This window comes from Aulostomus chinensis, chromosome 3, assembly GCF_037954235.1.
Source record: "Aulostomus chinensis isolate RoL2024-O1b breed Wild chromosome 3, RoL_Achi_v1.0, whole genome shotgun sequence".
In the NCBI taxonomy this organism is placed as follows: Eukaryota; Metazoa; Chordata; class Actinopteri; order Syngnathiformes; family Aulostomidae; genus Aulostomus; species Aulostomus chinensis.
This window is the reverse complement of record NC_141322.1, coordinates 19,751,584-19,776,405: the sequence shown is the minus strand read 5'-3', so window position 1 is coordinate 19,776,405 and position 24,822 is coordinate 19,751,584. Positions and strand designations below refer to the sequence as shown.

Below are 24,822 nucleotides of genomic sequence, written 5' to 3'. Positions count from 1 at the left end.
TGCATGTCAGAGAGAATAAAAGCACATTTTTATAAGTCAAATGCTCAATTTATTACAGGTGAGATTTCAAGTGAAGGAAGAGTAACTTTTTCTAACTCTCAGAACCAAGAGTTCTATACTTATTTTCTCATTCGTCTTTTTCTTCACTGCAACATCAGACTGATGTCCTGCGCAAACACCTGCCCAAAAACTGGAATAAGATTAATATTTAAGAACTCTAGGTGTTGAAAGAGCACTTTTAACTTGAAAAAATATAAACAGCATCAACAAAACTTATTTATCTAACTATATATTTTCGAGTTTTGGAAAGCTAAACTAAACCCACTTTTGCAAGCTCTGCTCTGGAAAGAACTATTTTTGATCTATTTTGTTTTTTGGCAGATAATCTGGCTTTTGAAACAGTCTTATTGAACTTTGGATTCAGTGGTAGATGTTTAACTTAAAATCCTCCTTTCATTGTGTCAGTGACAATCTAGCTGGGCATGATTGATTGTAACCTGCCTCACTAATGTGGGCTATATGGAAGTATTACAGGTGATTGCATGTGAATGAAGCAGGTTATTGAACGTGTTTCTAAAAGGTCGCTCAAGGCTTCAGGAGGTTAAAAGGAGACAGTGGGCTTGGACGCGGGGAGAGAACACATTCCTCTCATAACTTCCTGGCTGGACGGGCTTATCTGAGCCGCAACTTCATTTCTCATCTTCAGGCAATGCATTTTTGGCAAATATCACAGTTTGGATTAAATGTTCCAATAACAGCGGAGAAAGAAGTCCAGTCCGAGGGGGAAAGGTGAAGGTACAACATGACTCCCGGGGAACAGGCGACGAGGAGGGCTTTTTTTTAATTTTTGTTTTTTTTGCCGTGGTCAGATTTCGCAACTACTTGATATTTCCTCGTCGCGGGCGCGGCTTGACAGTTCCAACACACTTGGTAATAATTCCGTCAAGTTTTGGCAAGAGAAAATCCTTTCCGGTATAGTACTTTCAAAATAAAGGCATATGTATCGCGGTTTGTTGAACTTAGAAGTCGCTTGTAATTGTGAGCAAACCAGTAAAACGCAGACGTTTTTTTTTTTAAGGGTCATCAATGAATGACTTTTTCGTAGGAAGTGAACCCATAATTATTTTGAATACCTGTGCAGAATGGCCCGTTTTTTTGTAGAAAACATCATAAAGAATGTTGTCAAATTACTTTTATGAATCTATTTTGATTGCAAAGAAGTTACAGTTATTTTACGTAACTGAATGCAAAATAATTGCATCAACAACTCCTCTTTTTAAATAATTACTGATATAGGCTATATGTGTGTATATCTTAAAGAAATGTCATCTTTTTCTCATTTCATTAAAAATAGTTATTATTAATCGTTCATATGCCTTGACTTGCGTTGACGTACGTCATCGCGCTGATAACGTCATCATTTCCACATAAACGTGCGCCGGAACACTTAGAGGTAAACAAACGTCAACATGGACGTCGCCAAGTCCAACGTTAGCGTTGTCGTTGCGTGCATTGCAATGTTGTCTCTTTTGCAAAGCATACAAACTCGGCGCGGATTTGGAAAATGTCCAAGTGCTAATGCAGCGAAGGAGGATGGCGTTTTTGGCGAGTCTGGAAGGGAGCCGAAGAAGCTACAGGAGAAGCCTGACAGGCGGCACACAGACAAAATAAGGATGCGACAGGATGGTCGCGTGAAACCTGAGACGAGGCGGGTTGCCTTTTTCACACTGCAGGCGAGCCGAACCGCTGAACACCCGGGTCGCTTGGCGAGTCGGTCGACGCGGGTCGAAATGCCGAGTCGACCCTTTCAGAGGGCCTAAAAACCCGTGTTGACCCGCGTTTTTGGTGCAGTGTGAAAGAGGCTTTACATTTAGGCATTTCCCCCCAATTTGTCTCCATGAGAATTTTCAGAACTTTTTATCTAAACATGCCAAACAATCATATGGTGTTTTGCATGATTTTAATTTTATAATACTCTCAATGTGTATTTTGGACGTTTTCTGCCCCCTCGCCTGAGGAAACGGAGCGGTGTAGGACAAACAGCGCTTTCCCTCTTCATGTGAGTCGGGCTTCACGACACTGCGCTTCCCCCTTGAACTTGTTATCTGCTTTAATGCTGAAGGTGCAGCATCCTGTTTCCACCCGCGCATTATGGTTTATGTCACTGACTTCACGTAACGTGGAAGACCATCGTGAGCTCAGCACCACCGGGACCCCGCGCACCGCTGTCAGTTGAGCCTCAGCAGGTCCAAGTCTGGTGCGTCACGAAAACAGGAGACAAGAATCCGGTAAATTCACATTTGGAATTATTTAACAAACTGAAAACACCCGACGCTTTCAAAACCAGGTAAGTGTTTCTACAGTAACACAGAGAGCTGATGTCTCATGTCATGAATGACCGATTTTGATTGGGATTCTGCTTATTATTCTGAACTAACTGTTCATAAATGATAAATCACGATTAGGATTTGATGTTCCCAACTCGTAATGACTTTGATATTCGCTCAGTTGTCAGTGTATAAACTTTAAGTTATGACATAAATGTTGGAATATAAGATAAATATCAAGTGGATCATTTGCGTATTTTCACAGATGAATTTGTGAAAAAAGATTTTTAATTGCAGTCGTTAACTGTGTGGAGCTGGCTTGAGTCTGGAGGCTTCAACATTTCCATAGTTGCAACACTTGTCACAACAAGTTATGCCCTGCCCTCTGTAGATTTCATCTCCACTTTTCAAACTTATTTTTCAGCTTTCTTTATATGTCCTGAGGTTTCTCATCTATCCATACGTCAAGATTTGTTTAACTACAGCTGTAGTCCTGTTAAAAAGCAGCAGCTACATTAGGAGATGGCTCAGGAAGAAGATAGACTTTCCTCTTTAAACAGTTCTTTCGGTGTTATTCCTAGTACAAATGTAGCGAGTCAGTGAAAATTAATTGTTTGTAAAATCTCAGTTTTTCCTTGCTGTTGTCCTCACAGTGCTGGTTCCAGCTGATTCTCCAGAATGTTCTCAGTGATCCAGGTATCTTCCTGGTAGCACACGATCACCGGGGACTGTGTCGTTGAGATGGTCTCCTGGGCCGCCTTGCTGACAATATGCGTGTGGATACAAACACAAAGTGCTTCAGGACAGCACAAATGTCCTTCTACTCCTCGCAGGCTGGAGGATTTCACAGTAGAATATTCCCTCCCCCACTTCCAGACAGGAAATCTCATACAGAACATAGCAGTGAGCTTGGATACGCACCAGGTGTTTGTTGCATCTCGGAATACGATAGAGGCCGTCAACAGCAGCCTGTCCAAGATGTGGGAGGTGAAAACTGGACCCATTGGCAGTGCTGATTGTAACACGTGTCTTCTGTGTGATATACACACAGATCCGAGTGATCCAGTGGATACAGACAATGAGGTTTTGCTGCTGGATCCTGCTGGATTAATCTTGCCCTATTTGTATATTTGTGGGAGTTCTCAGCATGGAATCTGTTACTTCATTGACATCGAGTCCACAAAGCCTGAGCCTCAGTGTTTATACACCAAAGAGCGAAACTCTCCATCCTACTGTCCAGACTGTCTGGCAAGTCCACTTGGCACCAAAGTGGTTATTGTTGAACAGGGCGTCACATCATTCTTCTATGTCGCAGCCTCTGTCAATGACCAAGTAGCACAGAGGTATCCACGGAGGTCAGTGTCAGTGGTCAGGCCACTTGCAACTGAAGATGGCTTCCACATGGTCATGAATGGCCTGACAGTGCTCCCCAGTCTACGGAACTCTTACCATATTGATTACATCTACAGCTTCTCCACCAAGGACTATGTTTACTTCCTGTCCCTTCAGAGAGAAAACCCCTTAAAGAGCAATTCAGCTTTTCAGACTCGTCTCGGACGAATTCCAATATTAATCCCAGAGGTGTGGATGTACAGAGAGGTGGTCCTGGAGTGCAGGTATGAACCTAAGCGCAGGAGGAGACGGAGAGAAGGTTTCAAAGACATCGTGTTTAACGGATTACTGGCCGCCCACCTTGGACGAGCTGGGAAAGATCTGGCCGATGAGCTGAGAGTGGACACAACTGAGGACATTCTCTATGGGGTGTTTGCAGAGTTGAATGAGCGTGGTGAACCTCAAAAAAACTCTGCCCTGTGTGCTTATCCTTTGACTAAAGTAAATATTGCGATTGATAAAGGGGTGGAAGCCTGCTGCAAGACCAGTTCAGAGCAGCTCTCCAGAGGACTCTGTCACTTCCAGTCGTGTGAGAGCTGCCCCCATGAAGTGAGTAGCCTTTTTTTAATGCTAGCTGTCATGAGAGGAACAGTGCAAAGGTTGCCCTATGTCCAGACAGGAAGTGACTTACAACAAACAATGTGTAATATGGATGATTGGAACACTCAGGTTTATCCTTGAGCTGTAATGTCTTGAGCAATGACGGAGGGTGTACTCATTAACACTAAATCTTGACTACCGGTGTGTGTGTGTGCGTGTGTGTGTGTGTGTGTGTGTGTGTGTGTGTGTGTGTGTGAGAGAGTGAGAAAGAGAGAGCACTCAAGAAAGAGAACTGGGAGGGGTGAATGAGTCACGATTCTGACCTGTACTACGTTGCCACGCTGTTTCTCTTCTCTGGTACATTTTCTTTCTGAGTGAAAGGGTGGCAACTGTTTACAGTACAGATATCTGATATGTATTTGAAGATAAAATATTTCCCACATACACTCAGTGATTCCCAAACTGCTACGCCATCAGAGGAGAACGGGAACTAGAAGGTAGTTAAAACTAAATTCATTTTAGAAACACCTTTTCTTGACAGAACTTTTGGTTCCCAACAAAACAGTAAAGGAGTGGCCTCGCCCTTTTAAGGAGTTCAAACCGTGTCCTTTGAGCTCTCACAGCCATGTGTATACCTACAGGGATGCCTGCCAACAAACACAAGTTATAAATCCTGCTGATAAAAGGTGGAATGTCAAGGGGAGGGACAGCATTCGACTGTGTTTGAGTAGGAAATAAGAATGATATGGAAGAAAAAGAGTAGCCAGGCGGAAAGTACACAATGTTTAAAAAAGGCTCAGCGTCGTCAAGGAACATTCATAGTTTTGGGAGCATAACGGCCCTCTGTCGTCCTCCGCACAGCCAGACAAGATGATAGATACCCCTCTCTCCTCTGTGTGCACATTAGGGAGATCTGCATAGACCAGCTGACTGGTAGTTAGTTAGTTAGTTAGTAAGTTAGCGCAAGTATGGTAGAGCATGGGAAGCTCTAGCAACCCTATCCAAAATCTTCAAATAGAAAAGATTTAGTATCCAGATGTGTCTTGATGTGACTCTCCTCATGGTCTCAAACAGAGCTGAATAGTAGAAGCAGGCCCTCAAACATATTCTTGTTTTGACAGGGCCACTGAGTTACCGCGCTAACTCGCTGCACCCAGTCCAGAAAGTACTTAAGAATGTTTACAGTGTCTAAAATTACAACGTCTTTTAATTGTAATTTATTTCATATCAAATGTTCTGCACAACTCCAGTTAAATTATTACTGGCAAAAACCCTTTTGGAGAAAAGGGAATTTGATTCTCTTCAGCAGGGGTATGCCAACAGTTCTCATCCACGACCATTTGTTGCGCAAAGCTAACTAGTGATCAGCCAGTTTCTATGGATCTCAGCTCCCTAATGCACACACAGAGACCTTCAGTATAACTGATCAAATCCCCCAAAGTTGCTATATTCTTTGTATATCACTTGTGAAGTTACCCGAAAGACCAAGGGACTTAAATTGCAGGCATTTTTATAGTTCGCCGTGAACAAGGGCATGTTGGGGCAGACAAGCTAAATTGCTCTACAATGGTATGTTTAGGTTAAACAGTTCTCTTTGCTTTTAAATAATTGCTTTTCAATTAACCATGGTGACGGTTGCTCTGCCAATCATCTGCAAACATCTATTTTATGCTGTTATAATATGCAAAGTCCATTTTCAGTGTCTGTCATTCCACAGTCACAAAGTCAACATCAGAGTCATGGTGTGTTTTATGACCTTGCTTGTCTCACAGCTTGCTACTATGGCTGGAGGTGCGGCAGGACTATTTCCTCTCTAATTGGGTGAATTGACGTGTTTCTCCTGTTTGCAGAACTCCAATGATACGTGCAGCATCAAGCCCACTCTGGTCTCCAAGCCGTACTATCGAGTAGATCTCTTCAACAGGCAGATGAGAAATGTCCTCTTCACTTCTGTCTTGGTCACCACAACTGGGACTCACACGCTTGGTCACTTTGGTACCTCAGATGGTCGGATACTGCAGGTAGCAAGAACCCTGAGAAAAAAAGAATTATTAAAGATTGTGACAATCATTAATCACTCATTATTTTGGCTAATTATTCACACTTTTGAATTCCAAAACTGTTAAATATCTGGTTTAGATCATTCTGACGATGGATACGCCGATGGTTTTTGCCAACTTTACTCTTGGGGACACTCAAGTATCCAGGACAGCAGCTGTTTATGAGGATTCGCTTCTTTTTGTAGTTGGAAATCAGGTACATTTGTCATATCAATTTTAACAATAATACATATAATTACTGTCATAGCTCCTTCTTACACATTTTAATCTTTCTATATACTAAATACTGCCTTCCTCTCTCCCCGATCAAGATGTTCAAGGTCCCTACTATTGGACCAGGGTGTGCACATTTTATAACATGCTCCAAGTGTCAGATGGCTCCAAGCTTCATGAACTGTGGCTGGTGCTCAGGAATTTGCTCCAGGCAATATGAGTGTAGCTCTCAGTGGAACAAAGAGTCCTGTGCACCAGTCATCACAGAGGTAGAGTCGCTGCTAGGTGTAACTAAGAAGCACACACAGGAAGTTTAAACACTGTTAATCATGAAGCTGATAACACAGAATGAAACTGAACATTGTTTTATCTGCAGTTTTTCCCTAAAATGGCACCTGCTGGCGGGGAAACTGAGCTGACTCTATGCGGTTGGGAGTTTCAGTCTCCAAGATTCCCACCCATCATTAGTGGCAAAACCCACAATGTCACAGTGGGCTCTGGGAACTTGTGTACTGTCCTTCCTGACAAAAGCAGCAGTGAAGTGTGAGTAGTGTAAAATGCAAAGTCTACACAATGCTGCTTTTAAAGTGCTGATGCAGAAACTTTGTTGTTAAATTGTTATTGGAGTTGAGAACAGGCAGCTGACAGGAAACGCCATAGCTGATTGCTGTAATATCTCAACTGCAACACAATAGATGAACAAAGAACTCTCTCGAAATGAAAACATGCTGGTGTCAATTATTGATGTTAAATTGTGAAATCAGGATGGAGGAAGAGTTGAGATATTTTTGACCAAATCATTGACTCGCAGTGAGAACTGCCTATAACGTGTGATGGAGGCGTTTACTGGGTGGGAGTTTTAAGGGGAGGCTCAGTGAAGGAAATTGAAAGAATATTAGTTATCAGAAGGACTTCATGTGCAGCCTAAATGTAAATGATCTGGTTAAAGATGCTATGTGTAAGATTTGGATGCTGTTCATTTCAATTTATCAGTCAGTGTATATTTTACCTTCCATCTATGGTCATGAGCTTTGGCAGGTGAACAAAATAATTACATTAGTAATGAGTCCTTTGGAAGGAGGCCGGGCTTAAACGTACTGATATGATGAGGAGCTCAGACATTCTTTGTGCTATAGTGACTCAGTTTCACCAGGTCCTGCAAACTGGACCCAGAACTAGTTAGCCAAATTGCATGCATCGCTGTTAAAGAGTTTGTTAAGAGATATAGATTTTTTGGGGGGACTTTTTTCATACTTTACAATTGGCAGAGCCAAATTAATAAAAGACTCAGGACAGACGGTTTTCATGTACTTAAGAGGGAGGAGAATTTAAATGTATCTGACAGAATTAATGATCACTACATCTTGAAGATAAGCAGTTTGTTTATGCTTTTTTTGCTGTTCATTTCTGTTAAACAAGATTAAGTCATCCTGAAATATTTCGATCGATGCGGTTCACGTCACTGCTTGTGTCATTAAAACAGGCTAGTGTGCAAAACTGAGGAAAAAAGGTCAAACCGGCAGCTTTTGATCACCCTGGAAGTGAACGAGGGTGACGTGCAGGGCCGCTACTCCATTAAAGGCACCGCTCAGATTCCTGGCTTCTCTTTTGTGGTGAGAATAACATTTATACAGTTTGATTGATACATAAATGTGGAGTGTCAGGTTAATTTATTCTAATTCCCTTCTGTTTAATCAGGAGCCGAGCATAACAGATATCCAGCCTGACTATGGACCTGTGTTCGGTGGAACACTCGTAACACTGACAGGCAAATACCTTAAATCTGGGCTACAGAGACATGTCTTCATTGCAAACAAAAAGTGTGAAAATCAAAAGTGAGCAACACAATTTTTCTGGACACTAACTCTCAAGTCTGTCCATGTTAAAAAAGGTTTTACAGCATCTGATTACTGTGACCTGTACTCCTTTCAGTCCATCTGAAGGAAACAGGACTCTGTCTTCAATTGTCTGCCTCACACCAGCTGTAACAAGTGTCGGGAAAGTGGCTGTGAAATACATTATTGACAGTGTTCAGGTTAGCACCTCCAAGATGTTCCTCTACAAGGAGAACCCTGTTATAACGTCCGTACATCCTCTTTGCAGTTTCATAAGGTAGGACCCAGGCCTGCTCTCACTATGTATTAGTACTAGTACTGGTTATTACATGCTCATTTATACCCTCCTACAGTGGTTCCAAGCTGGTCATTGAAGGTCAGAATCTCGACTCTGCCCTCAAAACTGTGGTCCAGTATACTTCTAAAATCGCCCCTCAGCAGCACAGCGAACAAGTATGTTTTCTCTTTTACTCCTCATATGACAATGATGCAAGCACATTAACCAGATGAATTTCATTCAGAATCATTTTCTTTAACTTTAACCTGTGTGATGACAGACTTGGGGTCAAATGCATAAAAAAAATTGTGTGACTTTTTGCACCTGAAGAAAGAGGACAACAAGGACGTGTGTAACAACCACAGCCCTGTCAATCAAACAGCACCTGGCTTTTTGGGTTTAAATACGGTAAAAGGAATACATTTATTGCAAAACAAGGCCCTATTCTATGCAAATGGGCTTCATTTCAAACAAGGTAAAATTCACTAACACCAGCGCTAACAGCCACACACAGAGTGGAAATATTAGCGTCTTCATGGAGATGGTGGTATCTGAGTTACAACAATGGGTTTCCTCCAGATGTTAGATGACTGACCGTAGTCTGCGAGGAGAACGTGTCATATTCAGGTATATTTATAGAAAACTAAACTACTGTAACTGAAGAACTGGTGGTGGATTTCCGCAGACGTGCACCCTGCCCTTCAACACCGGTGAACATCCAGGGGACAGACAGTGAGATGGTGACATCTTATATGTACCTTGCTTTTCATCTCAACAATAAACTGGACTGGACAACAAACCCAACCGCACTGAGCAGACTCTACCTGCTCAGGTGGCTGAGGCCTTTTAGGGTGCAGGGGGCACTCCTGAAGACCTTTTATGACACTGTGGTGGCATCAGCCATCTTCTATGGAGTGGTCTGCTGGGGGAGCAGCATCTCGACTGCTGACAGGAAGAGGCTTGACAAACTGGTCAAGAAGGCCTGCTCTGTCCGGGGATGCCCCCTGGACTCAGAGGGGGTGGTAGAAGAGAGGAGGATGACTGCTAAGCTGTCATCCATGTTGGACAGTGACTCCCACCCCATGCAGGATGTCCTAACAGCACTCAGGAGCTCCTTCAGCGACAGGCTCCCTCACCCAAAGTGTGTGAAGGAGCCATATCGCAGGTCCTTCCTTCCTGCAGCTGTCAGAGTTTACAACCAGCTGCTGTAGAACCAGCAGACCACTTACCCACCAGGACTTTTTTCATAGTGCAATATCACTACATACATATACATATTTACATATGCATATATTTAAGACTGTACATACTCCACTGCTGTACATACTTCTTCCTCTTTTACTTTTTTTACTGTATTACTTTTATATATTACTTATTTTTACACATTTGCACACTTACTTCTTGTACATTTCCACTATCCCTTATATTTATCTTCTTATATTCTTCTTCTTCTACTTCTACTTATCTTCAAATACTATTTATGTTAAATTCTCCTTTGTTCTTGCTGCTGTAACAATGTAAATTTCCCCACCGTGGGACGATTAGAGGTTTATCTTATCTTATCTTAAACCTATTCGCAATGGAACGTGGCCAGTAAAAACAAGAAGAACACCCTCAAAATCTTGTGTATCACACTCAGTTAGATGATTTTTTTTCTTCTTTTTATAGGCTGATAGTGATTTTGACAATGATGACATCGTGCACAAATTAGGATATTAAATCCCAATTCAAATAGATCTACAAATAGAATTTCTCTCCTCAAATTCCTCACTTGAAGTTTTGAAGGATGTCTCTGCACATTGTCGGTCAGAACGTCATCAGGAAATTATTATTATTTTTTTCCTTCGTTTTCCATTGTTCTGTGTTCCTGGCGCACATCCACTCTTTATACCAATCCACATGAATAATTGCAAAACAAACACAAACCGCAAATCATAGTAATATCTTGAGTGCATGATAATTTTTTTGTGAATTTGCACATAGGATAGCAGGTGTAATTGATACATGTCACAGCGCTGTCAAAAGTATTTTTTGTGAATTTGTACTTTAACACGCAACATTAGCTCACAAACTGAAATGATGTTTGTTGACTTAAATCTCCGAATCAAACCCAGCCTATTATTTGTTTTCTTCACATTTTTTTGTGGTGACTTCCTTTAAGGTCTGTAGCAGCCCAGGCAATGCCACCCACATGGAGTGCCAGGCCCCTGTGGTCCCATACGACATATCAGAGGAGAAGTTAGGCACCGGCGAGGTTTCCATTCACATGGATGGGAAAAGAGAACTTTTTAGGGGACAATTCGTCTACCACCCAGATGCTACAGTCATCCCGTTTGAAAGTGATGATAATGTGTTGCGTCTAAAACCAGGAGAGACTGAGGTTGCGCTGCATGTATGTTGGCACACTCGCAGTTTACAGTTTACGTGCAACCTGTTAATTATCTTTTAAGGTTGAACATTTGAACTTTATCACAACAGCACAGCAAACTGAATACAGTGAGCTCATGTATGAAGATCACGATGACCATCGGGGACGTGCCCTGTAAGGCCCAGGTTCTGCTGAATGAGCTGAACTGCAGGATTCCCAAGGGGCTTGTTATCCCTGGAGAGGGCTTGCCTGTCAAGGTGAGGAGGTTTACCGAAATATGATATGTGGGTGCATTACATCAGATACATTACTTTACATTTTTGACTTCAGGTGTTTGTGAACAGAGAAGCTCACAATGTCGGTATGGTCGTCTATGAGAAAGTCAACAACACCACTGTTATCGTGGGCATTGTGCTGGGCATCATTGGAGCCTTGGTTGTTGGTGCTGGACTCGCCTTAGTAGTGATGTTCCATCTGAGGAGGAAAAAGAGAGGTGAGACAAGTTTTTGCCACTTCAATTAAAATGCTAACGATGAATTCTTACTTGCATCTTGGTAATAAAGTGCCTGTAATTCTACTGTAGTGTCTTTTTTAACAATTCTTTATCTCCTCTTTCAGCCATGATAGAGAACCGTTTATCAAATATGCTGTCAATGAATCGCGTCGGCAGCAATTCTGACTTCTCCCCCACAGGTGACTATAGACGAGGTAAGACCGTTAATTTATTTGGTTTTTATTCAGTCTCTTCTCTGCATTCGTCACCCATGCATCTAAACAGCAGTGACCTGAGGGAGAATAACTTTTTGGATGTAAAAATTTAGTTTAGTTGATTTCATTCATTTGCAGAAGAAAACCAAAAAAATAAGTATAAACACAAAAAGTTCTTAAATCCAGAATGAAAGGGAGACAAAAGAGGAAAAAATTCATTTAATCTTCTCCTTTATACCAAGAAATCAGTTTGAATAAAAAAAAAAAACTAAATAGATACAATTTTTAAGATAACCAAAAGGATTAAAAGAAGAAAATAACAATATCAGATAATAAAATCTCATCTGTTACTGTAGATTACATTGTATTAGAGGGTCAGTGAAAAGTGAAAGCCCGAGGACAGATCTTAGATTTCAATTATAAAGTTCTCGTCAGTCTGTTGAAAGAAACAAAACAAAACAGCACTTGAGAGGAAAAACAACAAATCAGCCAGTCTGTTTACATTCAACTGTGATGAAGCCTTAAGCTCCAAAAAAAAAAACGTGTGATGCCTTTTAAGTACAACTTAGCACGGTTGTTTTTCTCCCTTCTGTGTTGTAGTAGATCTGTCCAGTCAAAATTCCGCTTCAGGAGGAATCGCCTTCCAAGGTTTGTTGTACGCTGCCAGCTACGATCATCTATCGGTTCCTTTGATGCCGCGGGATAACATCTCCATGGTCAGCCTGAGCTCGGAGCTCCTTGTAGAGGTCAAAGATGTCCTGATCCCTGCTGAGATGCTCAGAATTGAAGATTGTCAAATTATTGGCAAAGGTACGTTTTTTTAAAAATATCATTCTTTTTTCTTCCTATGAGCAATAGAGAATGGCAATGAGAAATAATCACTCAGTCATGGTTTTTCTTCTCTTGCAGGCCACTTTGGGACAGTTTACCATGGATACCTGAAAGACAGCAACAAGCAAGAGATGCACTGTGCTGTTAAATCACTGAACAGTATGGGAAAACTGTGTTTTATAAAGGAAATAATTATGAGTTGAGCTGTATCCTGTTAGACGAGTGTGGATAACAGACTGTATTGTGTTCCAGGGATCACTGACTTGAAGGAAGTGGACCAGTTTCTCAGGGAGGGCATTATCATGAAAGGTTTCCACCACCCCAACATATTGTCCTTGCTTGGCATCTTGCTGCCCAAGGAAGGGCTCCCTCTGGTGGTTTTGCCGTATATGAAGCACGGGGATGTGCGTCATTTTATCCGCTCTGAGACGAGGGTAAATGATGTAATCAAATGTTCTGGATCTGTAAGGTCATGACTGTGAATATTTTGCTAACATGGCCGGCGTGTCAACCATTTCAAACAAGTGCTTTGAAAAGGTCAACCATGTTTCACTCTTTCTTTCATCCTCTGCAGAACCCGACAGTGAAAGACTTGATCGGCTTTGGACTGCAGGTCGCCAAGGGGATGGAGTATTTAGCCCAGAAGAAATTTGTCCACCGAGACCTGGCGGCACGTAACTGCATGTGAGTATGAATCATAAACTGATTACTTGTTCATGACATGTCAGTGGAAAACCTTAGTCTTACCCCCAAGAGGCTGCAACGCGGCTGGATCTTCGTCTGAGAGGAGGTATGTCATAGAGACACATTTGAGCTGGCAAATATATGAATTTAATGAGTGATAAATGCCGGTTCGTTGTGCCGACAAATAAAGCAATCACAAGAATTAGAAATACATTATTACCAGTATCTGAAATAGCATATCATTCTAATTAAATTCAGATATACTTTAGAAATAAAATTTTGACAATGATGAAGACAAATAGAACACATCATATATTTATATTTATTTGTTGATGAGAAGTGAAGTTTAGTTTTTGAAGATAAAAGCTTGTTTTTAATGATTCAGCTTTGTTCACAAGGATAATAATTCTTTTCATAGAAACTGTCATGAAGGCTTTGTATTATGGATACTTTTGATATTAGTTGGAAGGGAAACAAACCCATTAGAACGAGAAAATAGAGTGTTTTACCTCCTCTGCCTCTCATCTGTGTAAATGTGACAGGGCATAAATTTATCCTGAACCTCTTAAGGACACCTCCACCTCCATTAATATGAGCCGATAGGTGGATGATATTTCCCCTCTCCTTTCAGGCTGGATGAAACCTTCACAGTTAAGGTGGCGGACTTCGGCATGGCGAGGGACATCTATGATAAGGAATACTACAGCATTCAAGACCACAAAAGAGCAAAGCTCCCGGTGAAGTGGATGGCCATCGAAAGCTTGCAAACACAGAAATTCACAACCAAGTCTGATGTGGTGAGTTCAGTGCTGCTTATCTCTAATACTTTTTTGGACTTCACAGAGAGTTCTTGAAGGTGTCGTGTTCTGACTTGTCAGCGAGAGCATGCAGCGCATCACTAATGTGTTTTACAGTGGTCATACGGCGTCTTGATGTGGGAGCTGTTAACCAGAGGCGCCAGCCCGTATCCGGACGTGGACCCCTATGACATCACTCACTACCTGTTGAAGGGACGTCGACTTCCACAGCCACAATTTTGCCCTGACAATCTGTAAGATCACGCCTGGTCATCCCTGTAAACATCACATCAGCATCTTGTGTTTAAGATTTCTGCGTACCAGTTTTATCTCTGCCTCCACCAAGGAGTCGATGTGATCATCAGCACGTGTTTGATTGCTGATAGCAAGATCTCTCAATATCTAATGGTTGGATTTGGGCATGTGGATCAAATTGTAGATTCTAGATCCTTATGACTCTTCAAGGCTTTTGGCAATTTATAACCGTCAGCAGCGTTTTGCTAGTATGCCACTCAAGAGTCAGTCGCTCCTCTGTATGACCTAGATGTGTCACACTGATCATTCTTTACATTTCCGTTTGATATCACAAAAGATTATGATGGGATATCAGTATGGATGAGATTCAGTTATCTATGATATTCCACACCGTTTAAGGTGATTCTACATCAATTTGTCACACAACCACATATTTTGGGATATAGTGTATAGCAATTGTGCTATGTGAATAGTAATTATACAATAATAAACTTTACTTGTGTAGCACCTTTCGTAGAGAAATCGCAGCTCAAAGTGATTTACAAAAACGAGAGAATAACATTAAAAATGTGTTACAAGAACAATATAATTAGGTTAAAAAAAGAATATTGAAAGGAGAATACAACCAAAAAGAGTAAAATACTTAAAGTGCATTAAAAAGGTGCAACAGAGAGGAAGTGCAAAGTTAAGAAAATGCGAATGTAAAGAAATTTTTTTTTTCAATTTTTTGGGGGGGAAAATATCCAGCAAAACGTTCATAATCTGTGCCAGCGAGGACGCTCGTGCCCTCTGAGCCTCTCTAGTTTTGATCTGTTATTCTTTCAGGCCGCAGTGACAGTCTTTCAGTGTTGTACGTACTTGTTTACATATTTACTCACCTCCTCTCGTACGCTTTTATTCATTCCACAGTTATTCTATCATGCTGGCATGTTGGGACCCAGAGCCTGAACACCGACCCACCTTCCACAGCCTGGTGTCAGACGTACAACACATCCTGTCCTGTCTGGAAGGAGAGCACTACATCAACCTGAAGGTGACCTATGTCAACTTAGACCAGCCAAGACCTTACCCGTCACTGACTGGATCCGACAATGAGGCCGAGGGCTCAGACTTGGACGTAGACGGTTTTGCTGGCAGTTGAGTGTCTCAAAGACTCATCTTCTGTGACTTTAAGATCAACAAGATCGGGGCATACGAGAGGTGGGGCCGCTCTCCCCGGAACATGTGTCACATCCATTTTTGAACATGTCTACAAACATGAGCACCTGGAGGGTTTGGCTCCTGTTTTAAAAGAACACACCTGAAACTCTTAACCGGAGCTTAAGTTCTCCATCTTTTACAGCGTGTCAATGGAAGTGAATGTTTTTCTTCTAAAGCACGTGTGAATGAGACACAATGAATGTAGAATGTATTTTTTTCATTTATAGAAGAGAGTGTTTTAAACTGTGGCCCACAGCTTTGTCTGGAAGTCAGTATTACTGGCTGTAAGAAGAAAAAAAAAAAAAAAAACCTTTGCAAGTAGTGACTTGTGCTCAGGGGTCAACATTTCCTCTTTGTGGGATTATAGTAAATTAGAACTCTGAATACAAAGAAAGGACACGAGTCTCACGGGGAATCTTTAGACCAAATCAGTCTTTATCGTTCTAAATGATAGCATTTTCTCTGCAGTACAGATTGCGGCTGACACCATTATCCATCATTACCACTAGAGGGCAGTGCACCCAAGTAGTCGCTGCCGCAGTAACAGCTCATGCGGCTCATCATACAGTATCACACAAACATCTCCAAACCTGCTGAAAACAAATCAGTCAACTCACAACTTGGTATTAATTTTGGCTTTTGTGGTTTTCCAGCCTCTTTGCATGTGATTTAAATTATCCCTACAGGTAGTGATTCCATGTATGCACTGATTTTTCAACTTTTTGGACTGATAATGTGTTTTGGTTTTAACCCAAAAAAAAAAAGGGTTTATGTTACTCAACAATCTCTCTCTACCAGGAGGACTAAATTTACTGCTGACATACTTGACATTTGTTATTGCTGTGTTCCCTCCTCCCTCCTCCAGAAAATGTTTGTAATTGCTTTGCTCTGTTGTAGGTTGCACTGTAAAGAGTGTTCTTTTTTTGTACAGATAAATAGTTGCACACACTTTTCTCTAAGGCGTGTCAACAAATGAAATGTCTCCCCAGACTTTTTATTTTTAATTTGGCTCCTTCCTGAAAATGAAGCCAAAATCCCGCCGCAGACAGATAAACAAGACAAAAAGACATTCGTTTAATTAACTCTTTTACAGGAAATGTCGATCAGTACAATAAAAGAGAGGAAAATCAACGCTGCAAAAAAAAAAAGATGGAAGGCGCAGTGAAACAGGTCTGAGGAAACGGCTCTCGTCCTTGTCGTCCGACAGGTAGATGAGATGAAACGCTGCACTGTAAGGGGTCTGAATTATGTCAGCTCAACCAGACCGAAAACTGCGTGCTTCTGCCTAATCTGTGTATCTAGCATAATACTCTCTATGAATTATTTATGTATCTAAAAATAGAGTCACTTTTTTTTTTTTTTAATCCCTTGCCTTTGGGTATTGAAAGGTGGCAGTAATAATGACAAGCTCTGGTTATGTTCAGGTGCAGCGGGATTTGAAAATGAGATGATGAACCTGAATAATGGGGTTGTTTTTTTTCCTTCATGTTTCAACACAGGTCTTTAAAAGAAAGTATTTATAGACAGCACCAAATGACAAATTGCTGTATCATAAAGAGGTTAAATATCGAATAAATCTGAGACTACCTCTGCCTCGTAGGACACCCGAACAACTGTCGCATTTCTCTCTGTTAAGATGCCAGATGTCATAGAATAACGCAGGTTTTTGAGGACAAATATGTGGATCGAATTGTATTTGAACTTTTTAATAGTTTCAGCCTTACAAAGTTAGTTTCTAATTAACATAGCAGCGTAGTTGGTGGATTGCATGAAGCCAGTGGGATTTAGAATAAAAATTGGTGTGAGACAAAGAAATCAGCCACTGCCTCGCAAAGCATTTCCATCGTGACTGTGACTGAAAAATCCTCAAGCATTTAAAAACATTTTATGAACGTTTGAAAACGTTTTTCTCATATTGGCATTTTTTTCCCCTCTCAACCTTTTGGGGGAAATATTGCAATGATTAATGTCTGAACGATGTTTCCTCTGTAATTTATTTAAACTGTAAACTTTTTTTTTTTTTTGAATGTCATCAACATAGTTTCATGTGTATTTTTCTTTTCTTTAAATAATTTATTGCTGGAATGTAAGAACTTGACATAAATTTTTAGCGTCTTATAGTATATTCATATGCTTACAGCGCCACCATGTTTATGTGTTTTTATAGTGAGTGAAGAAAGAAGAGAAAGAAAACAAAGAACAAGGTGAAAGGGATAATAATACTTTTAAATAGGAGTCATGATACTGTATATTTTTGAGATTTTATTTGAGGAACACGTGCTGTTCTGGGCAAGTGGGACCCTGTTAACAAACGTGCTGGAAGCCTGAATGTTTAGGGAGAACATAAATGTGCTCATTCTATGGATTAACAAATGTTCGAATAGAATTCAGGAAACGGTATTTGAAGAATTGTTCTGTAAAGACTTATTTTCCTTTTTCTTAAATCTGTTGTTTCAGGAGACCTGCAAGATTCAGATATTTAACAGAATTTATACGGCAGAGACTCAAACTCCCAAAGCACTGAACCATCAGTAAAGGAGCTCATGATAGTCCCCAGAGTTAAAACGCTCGTCTGTCCACACCCCCGTTTTTTAATTAAGAATTCATAGTCTCTAAAGCCACAGTAACGTAGTCGCAAAGATTTACAACTTATGATGACTTGTGCGCATTAATGGTTGCAATTTATTTACTGACTTTGTATTTAATTACCTTGAATGACAAATGAGTAGCAGGCTAAAGCTGATGAGAATCATCCATCTTTGTTTTTTCATCCTTTTACATAAGTCAGATACGCTTCCAGAAAAAAAAAAAATCCCAGTCTCCTTCTAGTATTGTGTTTGGAATGGGAAATGAACACTAATTACAAGTTAGAAACCAACCATCAAATATGACACAAATGCAGCAGAAATCCAAGCCAAGAGCCTCACTGACATCAGCGGGGTTTTATTCTCAGTCCTCTGAGCCACAAGAGACGCTAAAAATATATTGTAGCGCAGATGAGAAGATGAAAATGCACCGGTTTTAGTTTGGTTGGTTAATTCAGAAGCACGAAATGTGTTATAAATACACACACACAGGCACGCTCACTCCCCCCAACCCCCCACCAGGTAACGGTAGTGAGGAGGAATAGCTGCACTGCTGAAGCTGAGCCTGAACCAGCCTAAAGTGGCTGGTCTAAAATTCCTTTTGTTGTCTTCAAGTGTATATATTTATAAATATTTTACACTTTTAGTTCACACTGCCCTGGTTTTAAAACCGGTGGAATCTGTGAACCTGCAAATATCATGCAGCAGCTGTTGTGTGATTCATGACTAACTGGACAAATAAAGAAAGCTGTATCTCGTCAAAAAAGCCGTCCTGCAGAATGAACCGGTGGACGCAGGAGAAATCACATTTTATACCTCACTGACTGACCCTGTAAAAATCTGTAAAGATATAGACCTTATTGGTGCTGAAATGACTTAATATCACAGTAGCATATTTCTCAAAAGAAAAACGTGTTATTAAAGATAGCAGCCCTACATTCAGTGTGTGCTGCAACTAGTCATTCATCCACAGTCACACTGGACCTGGTTTAGAGAGAGAGGATAAACACCGAGCCCACTCGTCCAGTACGTTCTGTCTTGCTGTGACTTTGTTGCATATTGTTTCTCTGTCATCGAAAGTGAATGGCAGAAGAGAAAATGTGGTGTGTCTTCAGCCTTTCAATTCTACATTCACAAATTTAAATGGAAATGTTTATGTAAATTACACTTACATAATCACCCTTTCAAGGCTAGTTTGTGTTCTTATACCGAAACGCTACTTTTTAATCACCATTTGTCCCTGGTAATAGATTGAATCAGTTCTGTTCCGGATCGAAATATCTTGCAAGCAGGTTTCGAGCCTTTCTGGCATTTTTCTTCTATGGCATGTGCTATCCTTGAGCTTGTCTACCAACTGCAGATACCTCGCGAGGCAATCTTCCTCCCTCTCCTCTGCACTTCGCCATTGTTACATTGCATTCAGAGCGAGAATGAAGAGCTGGGAGGTCACAGATGGAGAGAAGTGTTATGTTTGTTCCCGTCTCTGCTCTCTAAGTGAATGTCTTCACAGATGGGATTATACTGAATTGCAAAGACAAATTAGCAGAGTTATGAAAGCACTTTAGACTTGCAAGGCACATTGCTAAATGTACTTGTTAGGGTTTTTTATCATCCTTTCTGTTACCAATGTGCTGGGATCCATCGTGGTTTAAAAATGCATGTTCTGTTGCGGAAAAGATTCACATTTGACACGCTGTGGACACTACAATGTGATTCAGACATCTTCAGATTATATTCAACTTTACTTGTTACATAAATAATGAAAGATTTTTTTTTCCACCCAACACCCATGCTTATTAATATTTCACAAGATATAGTACCACTGAATCGCACATGCAGCCACAAAATATGTACTCACAAAGAATACTGTTAGAAACAGTGTTGTTCTCTGGTAGACTAAAAAAAAAAAAAAAAAAAATCATTCAAGTAAAAATCAACTAGAAAAGTACAGTATACTAATTATGCCTCACTATAGCAGACAAACTCCTTATTATGCATCTGTGTATTTACTTGCTTGATGTGTATCTAGTAAAAATGTGAACTCGTTGTTTTATCTTAGGTTTGTGTTCATTTTCTAAAATCTATGTTGGTTATTGTACTAACAGTTCCAGTGCAGCAGTAATCTGATTTCGGAGGCACATTTCTGCTGGAAAATGATTCTTGACATCAAATGAGTTGACTTTGAAGTTTACATGTTCTTCCTTTTGTTGTTGTTCTTCTTCATTTTTGCCTTCAGGTTAATTCTTTTGCTGATTCTATGTAAATCATTACATTGGCATCCTATGATAGCAAGGCTCGGGCGTGATGTGCAATGTGCAACAATGAGGCAATGTACAATAAACAGCGAGGAATAAATCATGGCTCATGTATGAGCAAAGGGTGCAGTTTTGACAGAATGGCAAACTTAGACAGTGAGGTTTTGGCCGTCACATGTCTGGACAAACTTGCTAAGTTTGTGAGTGATGGCAGCAAACACCAGACATGCAGTGGGAGATGGGTGTTTGACTTTTTCAAAGTCAAGCAACTCCAAAGAAGAAAACAAAAAAACAACTCAAATATCTCCTGACTCTTTAACCTGTGGAACACCACACAGACATAAAATGAAAACAAAACAAATTCTGGCTGTCCAGACCGTCAGCGAACACAAAACCCAGACCGCCGATCCACCGTTGTAACATCCTTGAAATACTTCATATAACCCTACTAGTATGTCACGTTGTTGGGTAATGAGGTGGATGCTCGTGCAACTATTGTTAAACGATCACGTTAGTCGGGTCTGAAGACGGGAAATGTGGATGAGAGGGGTTTTCTGTTATGTTGATCTGTATTTGTATTCCAACAGCCCTGTTGTGGCTTGTGAGCCTGTTGCTATGACAACCATCATTTGATACCAGTGTGTAGGAAGGCAGAAAAGATATGGTTGGAAATTAGCAGCCTGCGTTATGCATGTTTTATAATCTATTCATTATTTTCATATATGTGCTTTGTATTAGGGGAATGAAGAAAATTAGTTTGATCCAACAATATTCATTCATTCACGTTTCCAGTAGTGTAGGGTCACATTCCTTCCCATGTTTAATTCAAGGATGATGATACTGTGTGTCTCAAAGTGAATACCTATAAGTACACAGGCTGTGTTTCATTAATCGAGTATGTTGTCTTCATTGAGGAGAACAGGTACTTCATGTAACTCCCATGAGAACCAGTATCACCACATTCCCTGCAAGAAATATACACTTCTTCTTATGCAGTGGTTACCAGTGTGTGTGTGTGTGTGTGTGTGTGTGGATTGCTGTACTGGGTTCATGCAAATCATTCACACTTTGCAAAATATCTTGACTGACAGAAGATGTAACACCAAGGTAAATACTGGATTTAAATGAACAATCCTCCATGTTGAAGGGAGATATGGACAGTTTGCTACAAATGTTTGAATAAGGCCTGGCTGTTATTCAACCCTACCGTATCAAATTAGATCTTTCCTCCGCGTCAGTAATCAACAAGAAACCACCCATCAATCATTTTTCGGAGTATTTTTTATGCTGTCATCATTTTGCTGATAAAATGTCAGAAGATGGAGATTAAAAATTTAACGTCCCAAAACATTTTCAGTTCACTCTGGGATATCAGGAAAAACAGAACTGTTATCCTTATTGATTAGTCGAAGAAACATTGACTGTCCATTAGAAGTAATGAATGTCCACCATTTCATTTGAACAAATGAAAAAAAGGCACAACTAATTCTGTTGTTGTTGTTTCAGATTGGCTGAGGTAGGCCAGTTTGTAGTCCATCCAGTAGAGGAAACTGGTCGCCACTTGGCAAAAGCCTTGTGTCTCAGGAGTTGTTTCAAACCGAGATTGAATCTCGAATGTGCTTCCATTTTGATCAACGTCAGTGTTGATCCCAGGATGCAGTTGCAGCAGTACAGGTGTAGTGCGCATATGAACTTTTAGTCCTGTGTTGTGTGTCTTTCCTAAAAGCCTTGACTGGGTGAATTTTATCTGTCGATTTTGTACTCAGAATGCTTTCTGTGTATCCACTAGGTGGCGCTAGCGAGCACGCACTGACTGTACGTTATGTTGTCAAACATCAAATAAAGAGAGCGCAGTGTAATTTTGTCATCAACCAGACAATATTTTTTCCATCAGGTTCAATTCCTTCTCACCTCTTGGTGGCACTATAAAGTAGATGGAGTATCGATGGAGTCAATTTACATTACATGATTAATAAATCAATATTCCTACGAGTACATGAATTAGGTTTAATTTTATTTTTCCATCAGTATATTTAATGTATTCAATAAAAAGATATTAACTTTAGTATTTGCTTGTGTTTGAAGCACGATGAATGAGGAGTGCCATCACTGTAGCCAGCAGCAGTGAGGTAAGAGTAACAGTTTATGTAAGAAGTTAAGTAGCCTTCATACTCAACACAATACAGGAATTACCTTTCTACATGGGTGGATACAGTAATTATGGAAATATTAAACCTTTACAGCATATTTATCTCTTTGCTCCCGAGAGCATGACTCAACATCCAAACAATAGTTTTTGTTTTTTTCTGTTGAACTGAGCACGTCTCACTGTGGTGAGGCTTGAATGTAAAAGTTCAGAACTAGGGTGGATGTGTTGATGCGTTGTGACTTGTGAGCTCATGTCTCTTGAGTGATGCGCACTATGAAACAGAGTGGTTGCTTTGACAACAGGAATCATAGATGCACTCTGATCAACATTATGGACATCCGGTGTTACTGTGTTGTGGTAGCTATGGTAACCTCAAAGAGCACCAAATGTTCCAAATGTGTGAGGGTATCATCACTGTGCTTCCGTCTCTGTACAGACGCAAAGACAATCTCATTCCTGATGACCTCCCCAACAGGTTCTTTAACTCATGAAGGGTTGCTATGACAAATTCAGAAATGTAATTTTTTGTATGTACCAACAACCCTGAATCTAGTTTTAGTTTTGTTTTCTCTTTGGGGTTTCTGCAGACTGAATTGGAGCTTCTTTTTTTTTTTTTTTAAAGGTTTACCCAGAAACTGCTGTTGTAAATTTAATATACTCAATGATTTTTAGAAGAACAATTGACTGGAGAAGAATTGAGATCTCAAGGAAGAAATGCATTTAAAATAGTCCATAATATGCTCCCTTGTCCAGTCGCATTTATAATAAAATGTAAATTTCATCATGATTTGTCAACACTAAAATTGTGAAGTAAATACACTCGCTGTATCAGAGAGAACAAGATCGCTATACCAAAAGTTTAAGCTAAAAAAAGGCTTGAAATAAATAGCTATAAAATTAATTTTAAAAAATCCAGCAACGTTAATTTCCCTTGTTAATATGCAATACTACATGTTAGGAATGCTTTAAAGATATTAAAACTTGTCCAGTGGGTTCATTAGATAGCTTTATGGCTGCATATAAATACAGCTATATTCAATTTTGACACAATAATGAAGGTTCCTTAGGAATTTAAGGCCTGGTTTCACACTAGTTACAGATAATCATGATATTATTCAGGCTTGTTCACCTTTCATAAAAACCCTCTACACTGTTATACATTTAATGTATGAAATAGTGATAAATGTGTCATTGTGATGATTGGAGGATGCCTAAAAAGTGAGACCAGTTAAGTTTTAATTCTGCTCATTTTTGTTTTAAATATGCTCTTATATTTTACACCTGATTGTGTTGTCTTTCATTTTATTTATTTGTTTGTAAAATTGTAATTTTTTACGTAGTTGTTTAGCATCTTTACTCTTCATGATTGCGGTTGCTCTCTTCAGATTAACTCTGAGGTTCCTCAAAAACTGCCGTGAGAGCTGTCAAGGTCTTCTCCGATGCTTTAGAGAAATCTGCCTTCAGCGCTTCAAAGTTTTTCATCACAGACCTCATGGTTTTGGTTTCTATGACAACTAAATGAACTATATGTTGACTCATCTTCTACATGCATGAGTAGAGAATTGTAGAGAAAAAAATATCTTGGTCAGTAGAGGATTTCAGAGACCTAACATTGCGCTATAAGGAAAAAAAAAATTTCGTGACTGATGAGAAAATCTGCTAGTAATATTGAAAAAAAGGGGTATTTTATATTTTGTATAATATTTCTAAAACAAAGGAAACTTGAGTAAGATCTATTTATGTGGATTAGAAGCAGGTCTGTTAATTTACACTTTATATTTAACTTTACATTTAAAAACAACTGACCAAAAGTAACTTGAATAATCATCTCATGCTACTCTGATTGTTGTGTTATTGCGAATTCCATGCGCGAGTCAATACCAGCGACAATTTTAACAGTGACACAACTTCAAATATGGAGATGAACAGTTGCACCTAATAACTACTTTGTCAAATAAACGACAAGAGGAGCCCTCAAAGTAGTAATAAAAACACTGTGTGGTCTGAGTCAGAGACCTTTAGGGATTAAAGGACTATAACAATCTGTCAATCTTCTAATAAAATCACAGACTCACTACTTGCCACCTTTTTACATTCTAATTTAAACTGAGCAATAATCACTTTATTATAAAAACCCCTTGAGATTTTAAAATGGTCCTTAGATACAAATTAAGGATCCTCAGTTCGAGATTTGTCACAGCAAAATGAATTTTATATTCCAAGCTGTTACTATGGTGACAGCGCACCATGTCATTGGATGTCAATGCCAGATTAGTCGACGGTCTAGTACATAGACTTAATGTTATTGGAACCTATCACAGAAGGATGGAAATATCACTCATCTGT

General features: G+C 40.0%; 1 protein-coding gene across 2 annotated transcripts; it reads left to right on the top strand.

The window, feature by feature from the left end:
• The first annotated feature begins 490 nt into the window (after positions 1–490).
• On the top strand, positions 491–20,699 carry LOC147268115 (macrophage-stimulating protein receptor-like). 2 transcript variants are annotated; one of them, XM_086199384.1, is made up of 21 exons: positions 491–2,347; positions 2,981–4,268; positions 6,110–6,280; positions 6,399–6,515; positions 6,631–6,801; positions 6,909–7,075; positions 8,016–8,145; positions 8,231–8,367; positions 8,465–8,644; positions 8,721–8,820; positions 10,806–11,036; positions 11,123–11,269; positions 11,343–11,505; positions 11,631–11,720; positions 12,324–12,530; positions 12,630–12,710; positions 12,804–12,985; positions 13,126–13,235; positions 13,867–14,032; positions 14,150–14,286; positions 15,197–20,699. In XM_086199384.1, the coding sequence occupies exons 2-21, from the start codon at positions 3,069–3,071 to the stop codon at positions 15,426–15,428; spliced, it is 4,119 nt and encodes a 1,372-aa protein (XP_086055510.1). In that variant the 5' UTR covers positions 491–2,347; positions 2,981–3,068; the 3' UTR covers positions 15,429–20,699. The 2 variants fall into 2 exon arrangements, with proteins under 2 accessions (XP_086055510.1, XP_086055509.1); XM_086199383.1 differs by having other exon boundaries at positions 12,321–12,530.
• The last annotated feature ends 4,123 nt before the right edge of the window (positions 20,700–24,822 follow it).

Bases quoted from the DNA above. Each gene is read 5' to 3' on its own strand.
- LOC147268115 (XM_086199383.1), top strand. From the start codon at position 3,069: ATGGTCTCCTGGGCCGCCTTGCTGACAATATGCGTGTGGATACAAACA. The intron at 4,269-6,109 runs GTGAGTAGCCTT...TCCTGTTTGCAG, and splicing joins GTGAGAGCTGCCCCCATGAA to AACTCCAATGATACGTGCAG. The intron at 12,531-12,629 runs GTACGTTTTTTT...CTTCTCTTGCAG, and splicing joins TTGTCAAATTATTGGCAAAG to GCCACTTTGGGACAGTTTAC.